The sequence below is a fragment of the Halichoeres trimaculatus genome, unplaced genomic scaffold, assembly GCF_033239565.1.
Source record: "Halichoeres trimaculatus isolate MK-OKI-2021-1 unplaced genomic scaffold, fHalTri1.1 fHalTri1_scaffold_5, whole genome shotgun sequence".
NCBI classification, from domain to species: domain Eukaryota; kingdom Metazoa; phylum Chordata; class Actinopteri; order Labriformes; family Labridae; genus Halichoeres; species Halichoeres trimaculatus.
The window spans coordinates 137501-150000 of record NW_027437183.1 but is presented as its reverse complement, the minus strand read 5'-3'; the positions used below and the strand labels follow the sequence as shown (position 1 = coordinate 150000).

At 47.5% G+C, this 12500-nt stretch overlaps 1 protein-coding gene across 1 annotated transcript in view; it reads right to left on the bottom strand.

The window, feature by feature from the left end:
- Positions 1–8072: 8072 nt before the first annotated feature.
- LOC141790199 (dematin-like) overlaps positions 8073–12500 on the bottom strand; it is a 32913-nt gene continuing 28485 nt past the window's right edge. The window contains exon 17 of the mRNA XM_074669898.1: positions 8073–10197. Coding sequence (XP_074525999.1) covers positions 10084–10197 — 114 coding nt within the window. The 3' untranslated portion in view covers positions 8073–10083. The remainder of the gene's footprint in view (positions 10198–12500) is intronic.

The following is a 12500-nucleotide window of genomic DNA, read 5'->3' as shown; positions in this document are numbered from 1 at the left end:
AGCGCCATCACTGTCAGCACCGTCACTGTCAGCACCATCACTGTCAGCGCCATCACTGTCAGCACCGTCACTGTCAATGCCGTCACTGTCAGCGCCATCACTGTCAACGCCATCACTGACAGCGCCATCACTGTCAGCACCATCACTGTCAGCACCGTTACTGTCAGCGCCATCACTGACAGCGCCATCACTGTCAGCGCCATCACTGTCAGCGCCATCACTGTCAGCGCCGTCACTGTCAGCGCCATCACTGTCAGCGCCATCACTGTCAGCGCCATCACTGTCAGCGCCATCACTGTCAGCACCATCACTGTCAGCGCCATCACTGTCAGCGCCATCACTGTCAACACCTTCACTGTCAGCGCTGTCACTGACAGACCGACACTAACCCCCTGCTGTGAAGACCCCCTGTAAATCCACCTGCAGTGAAAGGCTGAATGTGCCAACAGGCTAACAGGCTAACAGGCTAACAGGCTAACAGGCTAACAGGCTAACAGGTTAGCTGCAGAGCTCCATGGCTAGCATGTCTCTGAAAATGAAATGCCCCTGTTGTTGTCTCACTGCCCTCTGCTGGTCTGGTGTTGTGTTGCAGTATTTTTTCTCCTGAAGTCATCGACCTTATCTGTGAAAACTTCTGCGGAGCTTCAAGCTGCAGTTGATGCATTCAGCTGAAAATTTGGTCAATCTTCGTGGAGCCTGTTGATGGGAGTGAGAAACACTGACTCACCCTGACTCTGGATTAATCTAGAAAAGAAAAGAAGAGGAGACGCTGTGGACGAGGCTTTAAAACATTTTCCCTCCAAACTTTTTGCAGATTGAGACAAACTGTTTTAGTCTGATGCTGTAAACATGGAGCTGTACAGGGACTGACTCACTCATGTGACGTGTCAACAACGAGCGTTCTGATTGGTCAGATGTGAACTTGTCTCTAGTGAAACTTTGGAAAAATAAAAGCTGCTTTTTGTCCCAGTGAAACAGCGTTGTTGGTGTGAACGCTTGCATTGAAAAACTGAAGGTTTGGAAAATAAAAAGGAAATATTTGTTTCAAAAACATGCGTGTGGTGTGCAGAGGGCCTCAGGATGATCGGATGATGAAATGCAGCTTTAGAGATCCACAGAGCGCCCCCCTTTGCAGACTGAAGTGTAAGAGAGGAGCAGGGGGTGGATCAGGACAGACTCTGGTCCCTGATCCTCTGATCCACCTGGACCTGGTCCTGGATCTGTCTCAGACGCTCTTCATCCAGGGCCTCAGGAAGCCGCGTGATGAACGCAGAGCGCTGTGATCTAACGCTGATGTACTCCAGACTATAGAGGAGGAAAAACATCATAAATTATCACATTTACAGCTCGGCGCTCCAGATGGCGCCGGTGGATGAGGGACACGTTTTAATTTGATCAACCAGATGTCCTCAGATCCTCCTGCTGACAGAGAGCCTGACAGCACCGCGTCAGACGCCGTGTCTCTGCGCGGGCAGATGGTTCAGTGGAGGAAAAGTCCTTCAGTCAATACGGAGACGCTTCAGGAGGATTTGAAGTCTGAGGAGACGCTGCAGAGTTTCCTCCTGAGGAGAGGATTTCTGTTCCCGGGGTTTACCGTCCTTTCTCTGACATCCTTTGACGTGTTTCGCTCGATTCTTCCTTTGTTGTGTCTTTCCTCAGACACAAGAATAAATCATGGTTATTTCAGCCGCAGTGATCAATATCTGCTTTAATAAGCTGCTGTTTTTCCCATTCAACAACAACAACAGACCAAACTCTTCCAGCGCAGCAGCTCAGAGCTTCACACACCTCACACTGGGTCAGTTTCCCACAGGCAGAGCTCTTTAGTCCAGTGTGCATGAATAAATACGTTTTTTTTTCTGGCAGGGTTTTAAAAGCAGCAGCCGGCAAACGTCAGAATCATGAATTTTAGTCTCGAGAATAAGAAGAAGACACGCTTCATTAACCCTCAAAGAGAAATCAGGATTTCTCCGTTTGTTTCTGAACATGCTGCAGAAAAACAGGCTGAAACACTCAAAAAAAGCTCCTGCATGGATAGAGGAAGAGCGTGCACGGATAGAGGAAGAGCGTGCACAGATAGAGGAAGAGCGTGCACAGATAGAGGAAGAGCGTGCACGGATAGAGGAAGAGCGTGCACAGATAGAGGAAGAGCGTGCACGGATAGAGGAAGAGCGTGCACAGATAGAGGAAGAGCGTGCACAGATAGAGGAAGAGCGTGCACAGATAGAGGATGAGCGTGCACGGATAGAGGAAGAGCGTGCACAGATAGAGGAAGAGCGTGCACGGATAGAGGATGAGCGTGCACAGATAGAGGAAGAGCGTGCACAGATAGAGGAAGAGCGTGCACAGATAATTGAAGAGCGTGCACGGATAGAGGAAGAGCGTGCACAGATAACGGAAGAGCGTGCACAGATAGAGGAAGAGCGTGCACAGATAGAGGAAGAGCGTGCACGGATAGAGGAAGAGCGTGCACGGATAGAGGAAGAGCGTGCACAGATAGAGGAAGAGCGTGCACAGATAGAGGAAGAGCGTGCACGGATAGAGGAAGAGCGTGCACGGATAGAGGATGAGCGTGCACAGATAGAGGACGGCTGCGTGCATTAGAGGGTTTTTGCGCCTGGTCGATCCTGCGTCTCTTTGAATCCCAGTTCAATCTCTCAAACTGGTCTTGCAGTGAAAGGGGGACCAGAGAAAAACTTCTCTCCTGGTCTTCATCCTGAGCTGAGTCTGGTTTTTGAGGATGAGTGTGATTGGATGAGTCAGCGTCAGATTGAGCGACATGTTGAAGCAGATTTGGGCTCTGCAGACTCTGATCTTTGTTTGATCAAACTGATCCTGGTTCAGTGAGTCTGCTGTTGGACCTGGACCCGGACTTGGAGCCAGGCGACACGCTCTACCCCGGCTCAGCTCGGCGTCATGTTTGGTCTGTGGGGTGTGGAGGTCTGCAGCTCTTTCTCACGAGGCGTGAATCAATCCTGAGGCCTCAGCAGCGCGAGGGTCAGGGCGACGTCTCAGAGCCGTGAGCGCAGACATGTTGGCGCAGAAGTTTCAAAGACTGAATGAGATGAAAAATAATTCACACAGTTTGAGAATCCTCCGTGAATCCTGCTCTTTAAAAATTTCAAATTAGGCCAGTTTAAGGTGGAAAGGTCCAGAAATGTTGGTGGTTTAGATTAATGTGGATTGCAGAGTCAAAACTCGTCTCATAAATGATTTTTTTCTCAAAGTTTGGGCCCAAACCTGTTTTTACACATCCACGGTTTCCCACCTCAGTTTAACTCTCAGTCCATTGATCTCTGTGTTTCTGAAGCTGTAGCTGCTGCAGATCTCAGTGAAGTCATGTTTAAGGGAGTGAAAATGAAAATTTTGCTTCTGAAATGTAGAACAGGAAGTAAAGACTAACATGAAAAACAGAAATACGTCCTCTCCGTCGTCACTGGTCGTTGTTTTTCAGCTGAAGGTTTATGACCAACACTTCAGCTCCACCTGAGAGGTGTTACCTGCTGAAACTCACCTGTAAAACTCTCAGCTGTGACGCTCTGTCTCTGGCTGTTTCCACACCTCTGCTGCCACCTAGTGTCCAAAAGCAGAGCTGCAGGTGAACACGGAGCAGGAAGTGAAGCAGCAACAGGAATCTGACAGGTTAGAATAAGGAGTGTGTGAACATGAAGCAGACAACAAAAAGAAAACAGCTTCTTTACAGCAAACATTAAAAAACCGTCTTACTTTTTAAATCTGGAGCATTTCGCTCCAAACACAGGAAACGCAGCAGAAGGAAATTCAGCAGACGTGATCTGAAAAGTTGATGTGCCTTTTTATTTCTGGTTCCTCAAGTTTTGATCAGATGTTTTTAATATTTCCTAAAGTGGTGAATGAGACGTATCAGAGTTCCTCATCTCTTCCCAATCCCTCGGCTGATCCCTGAAACTTTGGCTCTGTTCACACCGCAGTTAGAACCCAACATTTTTCATTTTTCAGTCTGATTCAGGAAACTTTCAGACGCGGCACTGAACAGGATTTCTGATTTTTCTGATGGTGACCACGGTCTGAACAGACAGGTCGCGTTTGAGGCGACTTTGACCCTTTTCTGAGGAGACGATGGCACACACCTTCTGCACAACACCTCATCACATGCTCCACACTCTGGTCCAGCAGGTGGCAGTAGTGCACTGATTTTACTGTTTGCTAAAAAACTCCAAAGAAAAAGACGGGAAGAATTTCTGCGCCTCAGTCATCAGTCTTCACCTGAGCCTGCAGGGGGCACTGCAGGAGCATGAGCTGTTCACATCGCAGGCCGCAGACAGGTCACATTTAAAAACATGAACAACCAAACAAAAAACTGGAATGAAGCAAAAAGGCCTGCGGTGTGAACATGGCCTCAGAGCTCGATGGCGCAGTCCTGGTTCAAACCTCACCGCCGCGTCCCCCCGGTCCAAACTTCAGGGACCAGAGACCGACACCAGCGTCTCACAGTCTGATCTGATGGAAACAGCAGAGTCTCTTCAAAGCAAATAGAAATGCTCTTTATTGTAACTCATGGTTATTCATTCACGTCACCATTCGTTAGTTACATCACCTGCATCCAGATATGAAAACAACAACAACGATATTTATTCCTCATCCAGTGGCTGAGTCTGTACAGCAGCAGGGCGGCTTTGGGCAGTCGAGTCACCATCACTGACCTCTGACCTCAGCATGACCTCACTTTGACCCCAACATAACTACACTTCATCTGACTAAGATCCAGTCACAATTTGACCTCAGTCTGACTTTGGTCCAACCAGTCTGACCTCAGCTTGACCTCAGTTTGACCTCAATATGACTAAACCATGACCAAAACCAGCCTGTCCTCCATTTGACCTCAGTCTGACCTCAACTTTACTCCATCTGACCTTGATCCTATCTCAATCTAACAATAACTTGACCTTTGTCCAACCAGTCTGACCTCAGTCTGACCTCAACTTTACTCCATCTGACCTTAGTCTACCTTTGACCTGACCACAGTCTGACCTCAGTTTGACATCATCTGACCTCACTCTGACCTGTCTGACCTGATTTCAGCTTGACCTCAGTTAACCTCAGTCTGACCTTGTTCAAACAGACTGACCTCAATTTGTCCTCAACTGAGTTTAGGTATACTTCGGTTGGACCTTAGTCTGACCTTCGTTCAACCAGTTTGACCTTTTTTCAACTAGTTTGACCTTGGTTAAACCAGTCTAAACTTAGTCTAACCTCAGTTTGACCTCAGTCTACCTTTGGTTTGACCTTAGTCTGACCTCAGTTATGCTTTATTTTGACCTTTTTCATTGAGTCCCTGTAATATTAATCTAGGTTAGTAAAGGTTAAACAAAAGTATGACATCATCATGGTGAGGACATTTTGCGTGCCGCAGGTGAAGCGTCAGGTGTGCTGACAGTGGCCCCGCCCCCTCAAAGTCGCCCTGTGTGTTTAAATAATTCAATACAAAAAGAAAAAACACTTTGAAATGTACAAAAAATCAAACATGGAACAATCTTTGTGTCATCATGGTGTTAGTCACAGCAACCCACTTCCTGTTTCTAACTACACGCAGCCAATCAGAACAAAGCATCAATCCTCTCAGTATCATCAAACGGCGTCAGAATCATCCCTCAAAAAATCAACAGAAGAAAAAAAAGGAAATCATCAACATAAAGTGACCGATGCTCGCTCACGCTAACAGACAAACCTCACATCTTCATCCAGCGCGTTTTTTTTTTTTCTTTCAGTCTTTTTGTTTTTTATCCACAGATACAGGAAGCGTGTGGTGGCGAGGCAGACATGGTGCTGTGTGATGAGGGATGTGGTGGTTTTGGCATCTGCAGTGAGAGTGGATTCAAACCGGCCTGAGCCTGAAATCTGGTTTAAAGGTGCCGAGAGTTGGATTTTAGTTTCAGAGAATCATCTTCATCAGAAAACACCAGAGAATCATCTTCATCAGAAAACACCAGAGAATCATCTTCATCAGAAAACACCAGAGAATCATCTTCATCAGAAAACACCAGAGACTGGAAACGCTGCGACTCGGGGCGGCGGGACGTTCATGGACGTGTCGATGGATTATTCGACAGTTCGTCCAGGACACCAGGGCAGAATCAGGTGGAGCTCTTTGGACAAAACAAATTACCTGTTGGTATTTTGTTATTTATTAGTATTTTTTACATTTTGTCTTTATTTGTAGTTTGTAGTGTGACTGAAACACGATAAACAAACTCTGTAAACTTATTGGACGTTAGAACTTTTACAAGAAAGTTTATTTTCTTGAGTTGAACTCTCAAACAAAACTGGGAGCCAGCTTTTATCCACACTCAGAGCCAAATTTGCCTTTCTGTGTTAAAAAAGATAAATGAATAAATGATGCTAAATTTTCACAGAACCTCTATTTGAAGAAATAAAAAAAATAAAAATTCATGCAGCAAAAGCAATCATGAATACTGAATTCTGTGAGACGGATCAAAATGGTCATGTTGTGTATTTTAACGGGCTGTGAGCTCAGACAGACGAGCAGAAACTACCAGATGATCCTGATTGTGACTGGATTCATCGTGGGGTGGTGGCGTACCGCTCTGACTGTCGTCTCTGAGTTATCTGATAAAACTGAACTCTCTGAAACATAAAATCCAGGGGATTGCACCTTTAATCCGGTCAGACTGAGGTTTGCTCTTTGAATCGTCGCCTGTGTCTGTGTTTGCAGAGATCTGATGATGATTGAACGGTGTGTTCGAGTCCTTCCTGTCCAGAGACGTCTTTGTTTCCAGGGTTCGTCTCTTCAGCTCACCTCGCTCTGTGTTTTCTCCAGCTCCGGTGTTAAAGTGAAAAATGTCTGTGAAGAATCTCAAGTTTTTTCCATCATGCCTCAGAAGAGTGCAGTTAAGTCTTTAGTCGTCGTCTCTGGGGGTGGAAATGGTCGTTTTCCTCTCCTGACATTCATGTGTTCATGTTTTTGTTTCTTTCAGGTTTTATAAACAAACATGGCGCTCGGTCTGAGAAGGTTAGAAAATAGCTGCTCATCGTTTGGTCACTGAACGTCCACACGCTGCTCCAGAGTCCAGACAGGGTCCAGACTGAGTCCAGACAGGGTCCAGACTGAGTCCAGACAGAATCAAGACAGAGTCCAGACAGGGTCCAGACAGAGTCCAGACAGGGTCCAGACAGAGTCCAGACAGAGTCCAGACAGAGTCCAGCCTGAGTCCAGACTGAGTCCAGCCTGAGTCCAGACAGGGTCCAGACAGAGTCCAGACAGGGTCCAGACTGAGTCCAGACAGGGTCCAGACTGAGTCCAGACAGAATCAAGACAGAGTCCAGACAGAGTCCAGACAGGGTCCAGACTGAGTCCAGACTGAGTCCAGACAGAGTCCAGACAGGGTCCAGACAGAGTCCAGACAGAGTCAAGACAGAATCCAGACAGAGTCCAGACTGAGTCCAGACAGGGTCCAGACAGAGACCAGACTGAGTCCAGACAGGGTCCAGACTGAGTCCAGACAGGGTCCAGACAGAGTCCAGACTGAGTCCAGACAGAGTCCAGACAGGGTCCAGACAGAGTCCAGACTGAGTCCAGACAGAGTCCAGACAGAGTCCAGAAAGAGTCCAGAAAGAGTCCAGACAGAGTCCAGACAGAGTCCAGACTGAGTCCAGACAGAGTCCAGACAGAGTCCAGACTGAGTCCAGACTGAGTCCAGACAGGGTCCAGACAGAGTCCAGACAGAGTCCAGACTGAGTCCAGACCAGTTTCTGCTTTTGGTTTCATGGTTCCTAGTGTTCTTTTCTCACAGCAGTGTGTGTGTGTGTGTGTGTGTGTGTATACCTCAGTGTGTGCGTGTGTGTGTGTGTGTGTGTGTATACCTCTGTGTGTATGTGTGTGTGTGTGTATACCTCTGTGTGTATGTGTGTGTGTGTGTGTGTGTGTATACCTCTGTGTGTATGTGTGTGTGTGTGTATATATACCTCAGTGTGTGTGTACCTGTGTGTGTGTTTACCTCAGTGTGTGTGTGTGTGTATATATACCTCTGTGTGTGTGTACCCCTATATGTGTGTGTGTACCTCTGTGTGTGTACCTGGGTGTGTGGGTGTGTGTGTGTGTGTGTGTGTGTGTGTGTGTGTGTGTGTGTGTGTGTGTGTGTGTGTGTGTGTGTGTGTGTGTGTGTGTGCAGTGTTCTCAGGTCAAACAGGGCAGTGGATTTTGCTGAGGAAAGAAAAAACAAGGAGACGGTTTGAGCACGGTCCTGATCTGCATCAGGATCTGGGTCCTGATCTGGGTCCTGATCTGGGTCCTGATCTGGGTCCTGATCTGGGTCCTGATCTGGTACTTATCGGAGAGTTTTCCTGGTTACATGTGGACAGAAGTATTGTTAAAAGCCAAAGATGGGGACGTTCATTTATAAAAATACGCGGTTACGTGTGGACACGACCTTTAGCGACCTGAGTGGTCCTAGAGCCGGTTTTTCCTAAAGAAAGTTTTTCAGCCTCCATCCTCCTTTTCCTCTCTTTGGTTTTATATTAAACATGCCCTGAATAATATTTGATGAGTTGAAAAAGAAAAACTCAGTTCTCTCTTCTCTCTACTAAACTTTCATCAGCCGTGGTGTCGTCATGGAAACCTACACGTGCTGTAAATCAATCCAGTCCATCGCTCCTGGATCAGGAAGCTAAGACGTAGCATTTAGGAATAATCTGTACTGGAGATAATCTGGTTTCAAAGTGTGGATTAGGATCAGGAATATATCCAGGAGGAAAACTTTTTCAAGCCAGCAACAAGCAGCGTACGCGTTAAATCGATGAGTTTAAGGTCAGGCTGAAAAACTTTACCTTCGTGTAAATCCTGTGATAACGTTTCTCTGACGTGTGGCTGAGGTCATGTGATGCAGAGAGGATGGGCTGTATGTTGTAAACGGCACGCTAACAGTCGGGTCGGGCAGTGTGCAGCACAGACCGGTTCCTCTGAGTCCGGTTCCTCTGAGTCCGGTTCCTCTGAGTCCGGTTTGTCAGAGCTCATAAAGAGGCTTTGATTATTCTTCTTCTCAGTGAAATCAGTGAAATCAGAAAAAACTGAGTTAATATCAGACACCAGGCCGTGATCAAACCTTCTCCTTGTTCGTTCTTTAAGTGCTGGGTAAGAAACGCCGTCATTATGACATCATAGCTGGCTAAGCCAATGGGAAACCTCCTTCTAAAGGTGTGTTCCCACAGTCTGTGGGTGTTTGTGTTTCGTCTGACTCGGAGTCAGCAGGAATGTAGATTCAAAGCTGCAGCTGGTTATAAAACTTCAGTGCTTCACTCTCAGCGAGGGATTAAATCTCACACAGCGGGATTAAAATAATGTTCAGGACAGCAGGACTCCTGTAATCTCATACGGAAACTGTAAATGCTAAAAACGTGGCCCTGACTTCCAGATGAACAGCTAAACTTCATTTCCCATGATTCCACAGGCAGCACTAAAGGACTGGGTGAGTTAAGCAGAAGAAACGGGTGAATGTCAGCGTTAACTTGCTAAAAGTGCCAAAGGATACGTTGTTTTCTTATAATTATATAATTAAATCATTCGGGGCTTTTAATCTGCAGGATTACAGCCTGTGTGCCGTCTGAAGCAAACTAAAGGAGCATTTCAAAAACTTTTGGTACCTGCTCCTCAGGGGACCAGAATCTGTGAAGACGGAGAGGATTTCAGAGAGTGGGGTGCTTTTTAAAGACGTCTGAAGAAACGTATCTGCGTATGAAATGTGTCTTTCTCTGTTTTTAGTTTGCGTACGCCGTGAAACGTCCAAACTAGAAGCAGTTTAAGCGTCGTCTTCCTTTCTCGTGTGTCTAAACCTCCTCAGTGGATTATTAATGTCCACAGACGTTGGGCTGGTGGGACGGACGCCGTGCAGCAGAAATCTAAACTCGCTCCGTCTCCTTTCAAACCCGACGCCTCCCGGGCGCCTCACTGTGACGATGATGGCGGCGGTGCTGATAGTGATGCTTTATGTTCAGAGTCTGTGGTTCAGGGTCCTGCAGGGACCCAGGAAGAGCAGGGGATTGTGGGAGATGCAGTCCGAGCAGGAGGGGGGGGGGGGGGGGGGGGGGGGGTCAGAAGAGACACACTTTCTTCTTCAGGTTGTTTCTCTTCCAGAGGGAGAGGAGGTCGAACTCCTCGATGGACATCCCGAAAACGCTGAAAAACTCCTCCTGAGAGAGGTGTCTCTGCAGGGCGAGAGACATCCACACACACAGGGAAACACAGGGAGAGAGAGACAGGGTTCAGTGAGATAAAAGGTGCAAGTTCAAAACCCAGGCAAGACCCAGATCCACTCGTGGAGCCACTCGTGGAACAAGGTTTTTCACTAACTGACACCTGCAAAACACTAACTGACACCTGCCAGTCACTAACTGACACCTGCCAGTCACTAACTGACACCTGCCAGTCACTAACTGACACATGCCAGTCACTCACTGACACCTGCAAAACACTAACTGACACCTGCCAGTCACTAACTGACACCTGCCAGTCACTAACTGACACATGCCAGTCACTCACTGACACCTGCAAAACACTAACTGACACCTGCCAGTCACTCACTGACACCTGCCAGTCACTAACTGACACCTGCCAGTCACTCACTGACACCTGCCAGTCACTAACTGACACCTGCAAAACACTAACTGACACCTGCAAAACACTAACTGACACCTGCCAGTCAATAACTGACACCTGTCAGTCACTCACTGACACCTGCAAAACACTAATTGACACCTGCAAGTCACTAACTGACACCTGCCAGTCACTAACTGACACTTGCAAAACACTAACTGACACCTGCCAGTCACTAACTGACACCTGCCAGTCACTCACTGACACCTGCCAGTCACTAACTGACACCTGCAAAACACTAACTGACACCTGCAAAACACTAACTGACACCTGCCAGTCAATAACTGACACCTGCCAGTCACTCACTGACACCTGCAAAACACTAATTGACACCTGCAAGTCACTAACTGACACCTGCCTGTCACTAACTGACACCTGCAAAACACTAACTGACACCTGCCAGTCACTAACTGACACCTGAGAGGCACTAACTGAAACCTGCAAAACACTAACTGACACCTGCAAAACACTAACTGACACCTTCCAGTCAATAACTGACACCTGCCAGTCACTAACTGACACCTGCAAAACACTAATTGACACCTGCAAGTCACTTACTGACACCTGCCAGTCACTCACTGACACCTGCAAAACACTAATTGACACCTGCAAGTCACTAACTGACACCTGCCAGTCACTTACTGACACCTGCAAAACACTAACTGACACCTGCCAGTCACTAACTGACACCTGCAAAACACTAACTGACACCTGCCAGTCACTAACTGACACCTGCCAGTCACTAACTGACACCTGCAAAACACTAACTGACACCTGCCAGTCACTCACTGACACCTGCCAGTCACTGACTGACACCTGCCAGTCACTAACTGACACCTGCCAGTCACCAACTGACACCTGCAAAACACTAACTGACACCTGCCAGTTACTCACTGACACCTGCCATTCACTCACTGACACCTGCAAGTCACTCACTGACACCTGCAAAACACTAACTGACACCTGCCAGTCACTCACTGACACCTGCTAGTCACTTACTGACACCTGCCAGTCACTAACTGACACCTGCCAGTCCCTAACTGACACCTGCAAAACACTAACTGACACCTGCCAGTCACTCACTGACACCTGCAAAACACTAACTGACACCTGCCAGTCACTCACTGACACCTGCAAAACACTAACTGACACCTGCCAGTCACTCACTGACACCTGCCAGTCACTAACTGACACCTGCAAAACACTAACTGACACCTGCCTGTCACTCACTGACACCTGCCAGTCACTCACTGACACCTGCCAGTCATTTACTGACACCTGCCAGTCATTCATTGACAGCTGCCAGTCACTCACTGACACCTGCCAGAAACTTACTAACACCTGCAAAACTCTAACTGACACCTGCAAAACACTCACTGACACCTGAGTCACTCACTGTCACCTGCCAGTCACTCCTTGACAAGTGCCAGTCACTTATTGACACCTGCCAGTCACTCCTTGACAAGTACCAGTCACTCATTGACACCTGCCAGTCACTAACAGACCTGTCAGTCATTTACTGACACCTTCAACTTACTTACTGACACCTGCAAGTCACTCACTGACGCCAGTCAATCACTGAAACCTGCCAGTCCTTTACTGACACCTGTCAGTCACTCACTGACACCTGCCAGTCACTCACTGACACCTGCCAGTCACTCACTGACACCTGTCAGTCACTCACTGACACCTGCCAGTCACTCACTGACACCTGCCAGTCACTTACTGACACCTGCCAGTCACTCACTGACACCTGCAAAACACTCACTGACACCTGCCAGTCGCTTATTGACACCTACAAACTTTTCAGACTTCTATTAGCCCATTAAAACCTGTCAATCATACTATTGCGCCT